This window comes from Cyrtonyx montezumae, unplaced genomic scaffold (genome assembly GCF_038088225.1).
Source record: "Cyrtonyx montezumae isolate F1298 unplaced genomic scaffold, pur_monq_1.0 scaffold_8, whole genome shotgun sequence".
Lineage (NCBI taxonomy): Eukaryota > Metazoa > Chordata > Aves > Galliformes > Odontophoridae > Cyrtonyx > Cyrtonyx montezumae.
This window is the reverse complement of record NW_027072089.1, coordinates 14,760,364-14,775,100: the sequence shown is the minus strand read 5'-3', so window position 1 is coordinate 14,775,100 and position 14,737 is coordinate 14,760,364. Positions and strand designations below refer to the sequence as shown.

Here is a 14,737-nt window from a genome sequence, read left to right as displayed (position 1 = left end):
ATTTTTGTTTTTTGTTAGAATAGTTATGTGTTTCTATGTATTCTTATCTCCATTAAAAATACACTGAAAAGAAATACACTGAAAAGAAAAAAAAAACATCCTATACTTCTGTGTCTGAAATATATAATCACTGTACAGCTGCTGGAACTGTAAAGTTATTGCACAATTTTATGTAGGAACTCACACAGTTTTATTTTCATTGCAAATTATAAAAAAAATTAGTATTTCAGTTCCAACAAATATAAATAACAAATTTGTATAATAAGGCAATGCAATGATGAGCTGAACTATGTAAAATGATGTAGAACATACTAATAAAACAAAAATATATTTATACAGGTTATAGGTGTATAATATTCATTACATAGTTAATGTTATGACATATTAGTACTGAACTGAGAATGATGAGGAGGTATAACTAATTTGCACAAGTAATCTTTAAAAAGCTTAAGGTAGTAGTTTTTCTACAGTATATTAATTTATATGACAAATTTTCTAATTTGGAAAAAGGACTACTTAAGACAGAAAGCAATAATGATTTACCTGTAATGAATAATTACACTAATGCTTTTTTTCATATTCTAACAGCTACGTATTTGATTTTTACCAAAATATTAGCAATATATCATATGGTCAAAAAACCTGCATTACAGCAGAAAAGTGTTAACATTAAGTCAGAAGATAAATTATTTAAGTTAACATGTCAACTATAATGAAGAACACTTAACTGCAGGAAATGTAATACACAAATAAATAGAAGAACAAGTTAGCAGCATAAAGTAGGCATTTAAGTATGAAGAGAAATAAGTAATTTAAATTCATATACTGGAATCAATATTATATAACCAATGACATAACTGTGAGAAAACTAAATTACTCTTTCAGTGTATGGATGCATCTTCACTATTATGTCATTGTAGGTAGTGACTGTGTAATGTAAAGGAAAAATGAGAATTATACTGCTTTTGCAGTGTGAATGTACAGTATTGTTAAATTATAATTTTCTAGTTTATCTGTTGGGTAGACTTTCCACAGGATTTTTAAAAAAATGTACACTAAGTCCACTCATCTGCTGGTCGAGTAAATAAAGTTCTGTATATGGGTAAAAAATAATTTTACGACTTCAGATGTCATAAAAGCTTAGTACAGTGACTACTCAACTCAGACAACTGCAAAATAGAGTGTTCATTTCAGGAATATATCAGCAAATATAGAGAGTCCATCAATCAGGAAATTCTAAAAATTCTTCATGTAAAGGATGACAATAGAGTTGGGATAGCAGTTTGAGATATAGAAGTGCAGGTTTAACTTCCTTGTTTTTCTGCATTTCTTTAATGATCTTAAGAAAAAGACACACTACCCTGCTAGTCTTTGCTTGTTGTTTCACAGAATCACAGAACCGGAGGGGTTTGGAAGGGATGTCTAGAGATCATTGAGTCCAACCCCCCTGCCAAAGCAGCTCGCTAGACTAGTTGCACACGTAGGCATCCAGGCAGGACTTGAAAATCTCCAGAGAAGGAGACACCACAACCCATCTGTGCAGCCTGTGCTAGTGCTCCATGACCCTTACTGTGAAGAAATTCCCATGCACATTTGTGCAGAACTTCCTATGCATCAGTTTGTGGCCATTTCCACTTGTCCTATCACCACATGCCACTGGGAAGGGTCCGGCATCGTCCCTTTGCCTCCCACACCTTAGATATTTATAGACATTCAGCATATAGGAACAGCCATAAAAATATGTGCATGATTAAGAAATTCCTTTTTACTTACTTCTAATCACACCAAACTTGACTGTCGGATGAAAACTGATCAGTTTCCAAAGACATCTTTGAAATCAGATGTTAAAAAACATGAATCACCATTATCGTTATCATCTAAGAAAAATCTTTAACAAACCATGGATTGCCAGTTTCCTTCATCAAACAAAACTTATGTGTCTCAATGCACATATTAGACAGGTGATTTCAAACTTAGTATGAAAAATCGAACAAATACATTTCAGCAATTAAATTATTGAGTCCTAAAATTGTATGTATCATGCTAATAAATCTCGGATAATTAGAAATAATAAAAAAGAATACACAAATCTTATATATTAATATACTTATAACAGGTAAGAATCTAAAAATCATACTGAAAAATTTATTGACTTTCTTCAGACTAAGATCAAAGTATGCCTGAGTTTCACCCATGCTGAAAGAAAAAAAACCCACTAAAAATCTGCAAACATATACACACCGATTTCTTACTTGATAGTAATCTCTCGTTCCCTGCTACTCATTTTCCTCCATTTAACAAATTATCATAAAATTCAGGATGTAGGAAATGTATTTTCAATCAAATCCTTAAAAAGCTTATATCAAACATTCACAAAACAGTGTTCTATCATTTACCGAATCTTTGAAAAATTCAAGACAGTTAAATAATTCCATCTTCAAACCTTTTTCTCCTAAAGAGATTTTAACTAGCATCCTATTTAATTTCTTTTTCATTTTTCTCTTATATTTTGGTTGTTTTCATTTCTTATTCTCTCTTGCTTTGCAATAAAAACATGGAATTAAAATAAACTTGTCTTATACCTTGCAAAACTTCCTGTTAAACAGTGCCAAAAAGAAATACAGTATTAATGCAAAACATTCAGTAGTAAGCTTTTGTGTTGTTGTTTGTTTTTTTTTTTAATTTTTGAATAGTTTCTTCCTAATAATTATTATGATACTGCATGAAGTCATACATTGAATAGCATAAAGCAAGATGTTATAGTTAAGTGTTTTAAAAGGAAGAAGGAAGATAAGAAATAAGAAAGGAATGGTAAGAATGTAGGGGAAAAAAAACTGAAAATGAAGGAAAAGGAATGGATACATTAAAATGAATAATGGTTACTTTGAAAATAAAAAGCTAAGTGAAATAATCAAAGTGAAAAACTGTTATCTTCCTTCCTCCCCACTGCCCATCCCCCCCCCCCCATTCCACACAAGCTGTTACCTATAACAATATGGCTAAAATAATGTAAATATTTGATCTTTCTGCTTTGTAGAAAGTGAATCTAAGTCCAGAGTAGTGAAATGTGTTCAAATCTGCTCTTCTATTGAAAATAAATGGGATTTAAGATCCTTAAAATAGCAGTCATTTTTTGAACTGCTACATGAAGACTACAGTCACCTGTTAAGATTTCTTTGTAATGTTTGTGCTTGTTTTCACTAAGTAATTTTTTTCCTCCAACATTTGTATGTCTATTTCCAAGTTATTTTTTCTGTATTTCATGTGAAAACCTAAATCGACTATTTATGATCATAGCAGTCACATTGTTTATAGTTTGTCATATTGTTTATATCTTGCACTCTCTTGTATCTATAGTATAGAGAACTTTGGGATGGACATTCTCTTCTAACGCAGGACTTGTTAATCATTCATTGTAATTAATCAGGTCTTTAAAAGTATTTCATTCTTTTTCTCTTTGTGACTTTCTAGGTGTGAACAAGTATCTACCTGGCAATACTGCAAATGTCCTTTGCCAACATTCATTTAATTTCAGGGAAAGATAAATAAACAGTATTTTATGTCTGAATATTTAAACCTAAGAAATTAAACCACTTTTCAACAAAAGAGAGAGAGACAAATGGTTACAAGCTTTTCTTATATGATAGGAGTTTATTATTTCCTTCTGTGATAGAAGTTCACATTCGTTAAAACGAAGACCAAAACTCCAGTGACTTGATTGGAGATAATTCATTTTCAACCCACTTACTTTAATAGTATTTAGAAGGCTTTAAAATTTGATACACTGAATTTTTAAAATTATTTATACTTTGTGGTCTTTTTAAAAACCAGAGAAGTAAGAATATCATGTCATTAAAAGTGAGTATCAGATTTTGTTATATTAGGTACTGATAGATCAAGGATTCTTCTTCTTCAATGATCTGAAAGAAAAAAAACTCTGCTACTCCTGTATAATCACCTTTCATTTTAATTTTGTTTTCTTTTTCTTTATTTCTATCTCAAGATTTTTTTAGAAATCCTGATACATTCTCTTTTTACCACTGTAACCAAAAGATTCCCATTATTCTCTGAAGTATTTTATTAGGATGAGTGTGTACTTCTGCATTAAGAATGAACATATATTTTTAGACAGTCCGAACATGCTGTGAAAGCACTCTATAGAAAAATTTCCAAAATATTTCTCATTATGTTTACATGTACTGAACAAAAAGTTGTGGGAAAAAATGCAGCTAATAAGAATTCTAAAATGACTCAGTAGGACTGATAGCATTTCTGAACTCTTACTGTAAGAAACGGAGATTGTAGATAATATCCAAAATGTCAGATTATCTTCAACTAGTGTAGTTATGATCAAATTAACAATACTTAAACACTTTAATAGAAAATAACGTAAAAATCACATTTAACTTCCTCCCTGACTTCTCATCTGAATAAGATATATCATTCTAGAAACTGAAATGTAGAACCCACATGAACTGCATTACCCTTTCATGAGCTTGGATTCTTGATTTCATGACAACTTAGAATCCAAATGATGTTGTGTTTCTCTTTTAAATATACTTTCCATTAGCTAATAAAGTTGCATCTTAAAAGCAACATTTTCACCCTTTTTCCCCTCCTCCTTCCAGAAGACTTCATGGTTGCCATAACAGGAATTGTTCTCACACTTCTCCTTAATATATTTATTTCTATTGTATAGAATCATTTGTCTTTAATACAATATCTCTAAATACAAAAATTTGCTACCAGAAATATTTATCCCTACATTTTGTCTGACATGTAATTTTGTAAGATGGTATACTCAAATTAATGTAACATCAGTATAGTTCTTTCATTCACCTGATTCAGACTGAAATCTTTTTGAAGAAAGAATGTAATAATGTACAGTATTTATCGTGAGATATCATTTCTACCTTAAAAAAATTATATTTGTACTTCCTTATCACTTATGGGAATGTTACACTGAAAGCTTCTGGGTTTCCAGTTCTCTCTCTCAAATAGTCAGAATAAAAAGCTCTCCCTTCTGTTATTTCCATCTAATAAACTAAGAGAAGAGATTCTTCAGCCAGGCTGTGATACAAGCTACAGTTATTTTTGAAGTGCACACACTGAATGTGGCAGAATAGTTTTCATCTGGTAAATCCACTTTAGACCTCTAGTTCTTGCTGTATGTCCCTTTCATACAAACTCTTCCTCTCTTTATTAAAACTCAATTTAATAATAAAAACATACTTGTTGCCCTGAAAGATTTTCTTCACAGATCTTACCGAATTGAACAATAGGACTCTTATTCTATTGTTATCCCTTTACATCAATGCCAGTCTGTCATATAAAATATTCTGACATCACTTGCTATAGTCTCAAAAATTACACATACACCAGATGTCTACTAAATTGTAAATAAAATATTAAGTTTTCGTAAACTGTATTTAGTGTATTAAAATTTTATTTTTTCAAGAATTACTTACTTAGCATCGATTTGGAAGAAAAGTTTTGATTAAGAATGCAGGAAAAAATATGTTTCAAAAATAAAACCTTTTTTTTTTTTTAACATCTGTTAAACAGAGAAAGAATTTTAAAAGAAATGTACATAAACTTTTAAGAAAGTCATCAGAATATCTCCACTGAAATTTAATGTGTGGGTCAAGATGAGTAAATATTCATAAATATGCATTTGTTAAAGCCAAGCTAAAATATTTCACTAGAAATCTACAGAAAGCTCCATAGAAACACCTGTGGAATATCTGCCTATACTGGAAATTGCCCCCTGTCACTAACAATATTATCATATTCACAAATACTTTCTTATAATGTCTGAATAATGATGATTTGCAAACAAAATATTGATCATTAACAAAAAAAACCTAATTTTTTACTCATATGATTACGTGTATGATATTGAAGTGGTTATTCTGTTATTTGATTTTGATGTAATAAAATTATATTTCAAAGTGTTACATAGGAAATATTAACAAAATCAAGATTTTAATCATGGTATGAAAGAATAAATTACAAGCACAACTAGATGTGGATTTTGTTCTCTAGGATAATATATACAGGTTTCTTCTCACCTGTAGGTGTGTGGAGGTATTTTGTACTAGTTTAATTTGATATAACAAAATCTCTTTCCCACCTTCCCCCCTCCCCCAGCATAAAACTTTCTACTTTAATATGGCAGAGTCACTCAGAAGTGTTTTTAATATATTAGCTTTAGACATTAGATGACAGATCACAGAAGAAAACAACAGTGAGAAAACTGTAGACAGGACATTGTAGCACAATGATTACTAATAGATGACAGAAAAAGCTGTATGTATGCCAGTGTTACAAGTTTATAGTGAAAAGTTACTATACTCTCCTCTAAATCAGAAGAAATTATTACAGACCTTCAGCAACTCCCTCACGACTTAAAATAAGCCTGCTTTCTCCTTCTTAAACCTGTCTAAAACATTCTTAAAAGAATGCTCAAACACACAGTCAGAGAATAAATAAGTAAATAAATAGAATTCAGATTTGCACTAATAGAAATAGAATTGAAAATAAAGCTATTTCACGATTTCTCTTGCATTTGCAAACCAAATACAGCGTGGTTGTTTTTTGGGGGGAAGCATGTTTTTTGTTTTGAATCACCTTAGTAAATTAAGCTACACTATTTTAGGCCAGGTGACTGTAGGATCCAGTAAGATAATAGATACCATTCTTAAGTCATCTTTAGAAAACAGCAACCATATAATAAGGCAACTACAAATTGCTTATGATTTAAATGATGTTCCTCCTCAATCTATTTGTGCTTATAAGTTCTCCAGGCAAAATACACAATCATGAAACAATGGAATAACAAACAAACAAACAAATAAATAAATAAATAGTATATGATAAATAGTACATAATAACATTAATCTGAAACATCAAATTCTGTATCATTAAAACAAGGACATTAAATTTCTTTCCGAATGTCTATGCTCATTAAATTAAGACATTCTAGCATTGTAGTTTCTCATCCTACTACTATTGATATTGTCACTTATCTTTTAATGAAATAAATTGTGCTTTGTATTTCAAGCTTAATCAAGTAATGTGTTCACTATTAATATTTTTGCATATGGATTAAATAATCTGAATATAGGGATATGTCAAAACTTTAGCTTTAATACTGACACATGCAACAATTAATTTTCTTGTCATATAGAGTCTGCTTCATTCATTGATTTTGTATTTGATAGAATAAAAATGTACAGATGTTTAAAAAAAATCCTCTGCTAAAGATTTAAGCAGAAGGGAGGTATATACACCTGCACTACTTCTTAATTTAGAACAAAACAGCTATTTGTAAAGAATATTTTAATGCTGTAATAGCTTATATGCAAATATATATGAAACATAGAATAATATATCTAATCTCCACTTTTGACTGCATTAGGCTTGATAACAAAACACACTGATGTAAACTAGGAAGTGAAAAAAATTCTTTATCTTTCCTTCCATCTTTCATTCATTCAAATTAATTTTAATAACTATGACAATATTTGTTCTTCTTTTTTTTTTTTTTTCATCTGTCTGTCTCCCTAAAACTCTGTTTAAAATTTAATTTCTTTCCCATTTGATTCAATAATAATTCTGGAATGTATCCCTGACCTTTCACTTCTGATGTATAGAAAATATTTTTCAAGAACTACATGGGCACAAGTAAAATAATATCCAATACCTCTATGAGTAACAACTGCAAGTTCTTTAGTTCTTTCTATTTGCTCAGCTTTTCTTGGTCGTCTTCTTGTGCTTTCTTTTGCTCGATGAAGGGTGAGTGCTTCATTGGAAGAGTCTGACTCCAGAATTGATTTTACGTTCATAGCTTGCACTTCTTGCTCTTCGGAAGGATGTCTATGGATGGTCACTGCACTGGATACAGTAACATCTGCAGATGTGCTAGCAACAGTAATAGCACCAGGAGTGGCCGCAATAGGCTCTTCTAACTCACCAGTGGAGGCAGTTTTGATCAAAGTGGAGGAACCTGTGGGACACACAGTAGCACTGGATGCTAACTTTTTCTTTTGAATTGTGTTTTCTTGATCAACCTAAGAGATTAAATTTCCCTCTGTTTAACATAGTAAAGACAACTGACATGAAAAGAGGAAAGTCAAGGTGCTTTATTTAAAAATTTGAAGTAACCTGAACATTTCTTAATGCTAGTGAACATTTCATAATGATTGTGATAATACACATGTAGTTTTAAATTTTCTGAGAAATCTCGGAGTACTAAATTTTATACCAGGCAGAATGATAGCGCATAATTTTCCCTCCTACAGATTCAGTCAAGAAAATACCATGGCTGGAGCAAAATATAGAGATTTATAATTAAAGGAGACCCCACGTGTAAAAAAAAAGTGATAACTGCCGTATTGAAGAAAGACACAGTAACATTACACAGTAACCTAGGTAGTGGGTGAAACTTTCAGACTCGAACTGTTAATAAGCCAGGCAGATATATTCATACATCCAATTCTTTTTATCCATCCAATTCAGAGCAGAAATAAAGCCAAGAGCAGATGATGAGTAAAAGGTAAAACTTTAAAATAAAAACAAACAAACAAATATGTATCTATGATTCTACAATTTTATAATAATCTTGATTGATAGTGGCAAAGGCTATATCTATAGTTACCTATTTTTTTGCTCTCAAATTTCTATAAAAATAAATGAATGATTATTTTTATCAAAATATACTCACCAAGAAATTTCTTGACCAGCTTTCATTTGTTTGTTTGTTTGTTTGCTTATTTTTCCTAGACACTTCTTATAAAAATATTTCTTTAAATTGAGTAGAAGCTAAAATACATAAACCATGTTGGATTTATTTCTGTAATATATTTGATTAACCTTTTGATCCTTCCCCCATTCCCTAGGTTTTGCCACAAATCTTTGCATCCAACACTCACATGTGAATATTTAGAACATCTAACACATCAGCATCTTGGTCTTGACTGGAACAGATAAATAACTGGGTGATGCATAACAAATTAATAATGAAAAATTACCATTAAAAAAAGATGTTGTACATGATGTACTTGTATGTCCTCTTAGAATGTTTGAAATATAATACTGATTAAGGAGCACTCCAAAATTCATTCAGGCAATAATGTTTCATGCTTCTCTATTTATGTCTGAGCTTTTCTCTCAGAGGCTTTAGGACTTGCCCTTAAAGTATAGTGGATGATAACAGGATTGAGACTAAATAGTATTTGCACAAATTAGTAGAGGAATTGCTAGGAAAATAGGATTCTCTGCAGAACTGGGAAGCATTTAGCACCTTTCATGCACATGTTATAACAAACCAGTTGACAAAATAATGAAATATGCTATATAAGAAAATGGAACTCATTTAAAAAAAAATCTTAAACAGATAAATACAACATAAATAAAATTAAAAAATGGATAATAAAGTCTGGGGACTTTGTACTGCAAAAGTTTTAAGTGGAGAGTTTTTATTTTTCTATACTATTAAAATACAAACAGTACAGAATTTTTAAGCGCTAAACAGATAACAAACAGATCTTTTTTATGTATTAAATATATTATTTTTACAATATTTAATTTAATGTCTCAATATCCATTCTGTGGTACAGCACTTCTAAATCATACAGAGGTAATTTCCTGAAAAACTAAACAAACTTAAAAGAGCCAGGTATGACTCCAGGTTTAGGTGTTGGAGATAGAACCATGAACCTTCTAATAGAGGTAAAAAAGAAACAAAACAAACACAAACTGCTACTTATTGTCATATGTTGACAGTGCTGTAAGCAAATAAAACAGATCTAGACATGTTTTATTTTTTATTTGAGAATAAAAGATAAAAAAATTCACAACAATAAATAATATCAAAAGGCAAGATTAGATACTGATTCAGGATACAGTGAATTTCTGGCAGACTGGTATCAAGATTAAAACATAGAAAATACAGCTGCGTGACCAAGAATATTGAATAAGGATAATGTTGATTCAAACAGAGAGAAAACAAACAAAACAAACAAACAAACAAACAAAAACCTTACTGCATTACACATAACCTCTACTTTTAATGTAAAATTGATCTGGATGTGTCTTAGTCATGCAAGTCAATGAATAAAAATGATCAGTATTCACCAGCCCTTAATATCAAGCCTAAAGCAAAATTACATTTAGAATATCAGACAAATGGCACATTATGTCCCCGTGCTTTAAAGATGTACAACACTAAAGTGGAAAATGATAAGAAGTTAAGATAAAGACAATCTAAAAAATAAAACAAGAAAAATTCTGCTTAAATAACACTTCAAAATGTGTATATTAAAAGTACCACTTTGCTAATATTTGTTAATATTTTAACCTTGATAGAGGTAACCATCACATAGAATACCTAATTTGTAAGGCTTATTAGACAATAATGCAGAATTAAAAGAAGATTAAGCTGATGAAGCACAAAGCAACTTAGTTCAGAAAAGTAGTCTGAAAGATCTGCTTCTGGAAACTGTTTTAAATGCTAAAACTTTGGATAATGGAAACATACGGCAGATCCATAAGCTTGTCTATTTATATAGGAGAGGAGGTTGCTCCTGATTCCAGCAAGATGTTTAGTGAAGAAAAAAGGCAATGGCCTTTGACATTTCCCTGAGACAATGCACCATAAATAGACATTAAATCTGTCCTAGATGCACTCAGTTTGTATTTGCAATATGCTACAACTATACACAAGGTTGATCTTGTAATCATATGATAGCAAAGGAAATTTACCCCAGATAAACTATCAGTGGAAGTTCTCATTTAAATTAATCTCATGGACTATCTTTGTACGATTAATCACTAATGGAATAAAATAATCTACAAAGAACACAAATATGAATATCTTTTCAAGTCTTCGGAAGCATTCACAAGGGAAAAAAAAAAAAAAAAAAGGAAAGAAAGCCAAAACCAATTATCTATTAAAATTTTCCTTTTTAGAACACTACAGCCTGGAAAAATTCACTTTAAATTGGAGAATACTAAAGCTATATGTCATCCCCGTTTAGTCAATATAGATATTTAAAATATTTTTAAGTTGTAATCTATGTGCTGAAATACTGAAATGAAATTTAAACACTTTTTGAGACTGTAGGCCTGAAAATGAGTAGTCACGTTTATCACAGGACAGTTCATATTCTGGAAAGGCTGATTAGACAAATGCAGTTCTTGATATAGATCTTTATTTCAATTGATGTATGAGATATATTTCATAAGTAAAGCCAATCTCAGAGAAGATCACATGAGTTTTATGCCTATTTTAGACGTTTGAGATTTGTGCTTTGTTATTGTATTATGTTAAATCCAGATTAAGCTGTAGATTTAAGCTGTAACTGCTATCTCCTCTTAGAATTGAATAGTTTTACTCTTGAACAGCGCTAGGGATGGTGCCTCAACCACCTCCCTAGGCAGGCCATTCCAGTGCCTGACCACTCTTTCAGAGAAAAAATGCTTCCTCAGATCTAATCTAAATCTTCCCCGGCGCAACTTGTGGCCATTCCCTCTTATCCTGTCATTATCAGGGAGAAGAGGCCCACCCCCTCCTCACCACAACCCCCCTTCAGGAAGTGGTAGAGTGCAATAAGGTCTCCTCTGAGCCTCCTCTTCTCCAGACTAAACAATCCCAGCTCCCTCAGCCGCTCCTCATAAGACTTGTGCTCCAGACCCCTCACCAGTTTTGTTGCCCTTCTCTGAACACGCTCCAGGGCCTCAATGTCCTTCTTGTAGTGAGGGGCCCAAAACTGAACACAGTACTCGAGGTGCGGCCGTACCAGAGCTGAGTACAGGGGGATGATCACCTCCCTGCTCCTGCTGGCTACACTATTTCTAATACAGGCCAGGATGCTGTTGGCCTTCTTGGCCACCTGGGCACACTGCCGGCTCATGTTGAGCCGAGCATCAACCAACACCCCCAGGTCCTTTTCCTCTCTACGTTCTTCAAGCCATTCTGCCCCAAGCCTATAGCATTGCATGGGGTTATTGTGGCCAAAGTGCAGGACCCGGCACTTGGTCTTATTGAACCTCATCCCATTGAGCTCATCCCAGCTGTTCAGCCTATCCAAATCCCTCTGAAGGGCCTCCCTACCCTCAGGCAGTTTGACACATCCTCCCAACTTGGTGTCATCTGCAAACTTACTGAGGGTACACTCAATTCCCTCATCTAGGTCATCAATAAAGATATTAAACAAGATGGTCCCCAAAACTGACTGTTGGGGGACACCACTCGTAACAGGACGCCAGCTGGACTTAACTCCATTAACCACTACCCTCTGGGCACGGCCTTCTAGCCAGTTCTCCACCCAGAGAAGAGTGAACCTGTCCACACCACGGGCTGCCAGTTTCCTCAGGAGAATACTTAATACTGAATTGTACATAAAATTAAGAGAATTTAATGCCAATATGTAATTATCATTATTTCTTAAAATATATAATTTGAAATAGTGTTTTAGTAGAATTTAGATAGGATTCTAAGGAAAATAAATTAATCTGCCCCATTTAATTGGCAGTATGAAATTGCTTTCTGACACTAATCATTGACTGGACTTAAACTGTTTTAAGCACAATGCTAGTTTAAAATAAAGCATTGATTCAAACTATGTTACTGTAAGTTCTGACTTTACAAGCCAACTCTTACAATTCAGTAGACTGAAAGTACAGACAACAGCCAGAATGACTTGACTGACTTGATAGTCTACCACTAAACATTTCAAATGCAACTAAAGAAGTATAGTTCATCAAGGAGTATTCAGTAAATGTTTTAAAGATAAGTTATTTTTTTCCTTTCTTCAGAGACAACTGGTAAATGAACAAATGTTACCTACTTATTTGTTCACTGGTTAGTAACACTATGCTGATTAGAATTCAAATGGATATAAAAAAATGAAAGAGGAACATTCTATAAAGTGATTTTTGTTTGTTGTATCACACTAGAATTAAAACTTTTATTTTTATTTATTTATTCATTTATTTTTCTATCTCTAAGATCATAGAATAAGTCAGGGCAAAACGGAGCTCAGACTATCTCATGTCTATGCTCTTGCATGGAGCAGGGTCAGTTCTGAGGTCAGATGAAGTTATTCAGGGCTTTACCCTGTCAGATCTTGAGAATAACTTTCAGGATAGAGTCTATAGAATCCCTGAGTCAACTGGTTCAAATGCAAGAGTCCCAGAAAAATAGAAAATTCTCTTGATATATGGCCTGAAGATCACTTCAAACTTTGTCAGTTTTATCTCATTTCAGGATGGTGTAAGCCCTCTTTGCAGTCAGGATACACTGCTCGTTCAAATTCTTCTTGTCTGCCACAATACACTCATTTCAGCAGAGTTGCTTGCTACTTGCCATTCCTGTGCCATGGTTTCTGTCTTCTTGGATGTAAGGCTTTGTATTTGTCTTTGTTGAGTACCATGAAGATCCACTGGCCTTGTCTACATCCTTCTGATGGCAATCCTCTCCACTACTGTATTAACCACTGACAGAAATGTTTGTGTAATTTCAAATCAGATGAGATTCTAGATTATTGATAAACATACTGAATAGAACTTGTACCAGGATGGATCCTTGCAGTACTTCCACCTGCTGCTGGATTCCAGGTAGAGAATGGCCCATTAACAACTCTTTTCTAAATTTTCAAGTTATTAACTTCAGCAGTGGAAGAACATTTGAAAAGTTAGCAGACTTTGGTGGTTCACAAAATATTATAGGCTGTGCTTGAATAAGACCAAGTAATGGCATCCAAGCATAATGTTCATCAGCAATTGTAATTCATTACAATTTGTGAAAATTTGTTTGCTCTCATTCTAAACTCAATGTGATTCTTAGGAGGAAATCAGTAAAACTGTCTTGTTAATTCATGGCAAATTTAAAAAGAGAAACTTTACTAGTCTTTGTGACACGTATGATCAAAACGCAGATTTTACAAACAAAGCTGAAGGTCGTTAAAGATTGTTCTAAATGCGACTCAGTACAATAAAGAGATAAAGTGTCTCTTAATAGCAAGAAGCCACTCTGCCTTTTCACAGTGTGTAAATGAGAATGAGGTGTTGGCAGCCCTTAAAAATAAGACTGCATATTTAATTTAAGAAAAAAAGAGATCACCAGAAACATACCCGGAATTTCAAAAAAGAGTAATCACTGCATTCCATCTTCATTCTTTTTCTCAGATGCTCAAGGAGATTCAGCCAAAAACTATTAAATACCCTTACTTAAAACCTTTGCATATTTTATTTTTGTAGTGGCTAGTGCATCATGTTAAGAGGATTATTTTTGCTAGTAAAATATCTTAATTAACAGTTCCCTTTGATGTTCTCTGTCATTAAGTATTTGCTGCCTGCAAAACTTTCAAATAAAGCTACAAATCTAATTAGAAGAATGTATTCTCAATGTGTTAAAATAATTTTCAAGTTAGTGTAGATATAAGGGCTTATTTGACTATTTTAACATTATTTTTAGATGCCATTCCAGCTTCATTATATTCATAAAGTTGTAATTTTTAATTATTAATCAAAATCTTTGGATTATTAATTTAAATATTAATGTATTTTTACCTGATCCTTTGTTTGAACTATAGTTGTTGGGTTTTTTTTGTTGTTTTTGTTTTTTCTATTAATTTATAAACCAGGAATTGAAAATAAAGGAATATGAATCTCAAAAATGAATTTGAGAATATGAAATCCATATTAATGGCTAATTCAAAACATTCTTCTGACT

General features: G+C 32.3%; 1 protein-coding gene across 3 annotated transcripts in view; it reads right to left on the bottom strand.

Moving 5' to 3' along the window:
• The window catches only part of CSMD3 (CUB and Sushi multiple domains 3), a 512,136-nt gene that overhangs the window by 301,213 nt on the left and 196,186 nt on the right, over positions 1–14,737 (bottom strand). The window contains exon 7 of one of the 3 annotated variants that reach the window (XM_065752466.1): positions 7,706–8,008. The exons of the other annotated variants lie outside the window; for them this stretch is intronic. Coding sequence (XP_065608538.1) covers positions 7,706–8,008 — 303 coding nt within the window. The remainder of the gene's footprint in view (positions 1–7,705; positions 8,009–14,737) is intronic. 3 annotated transcript variants of the gene reach the window in all.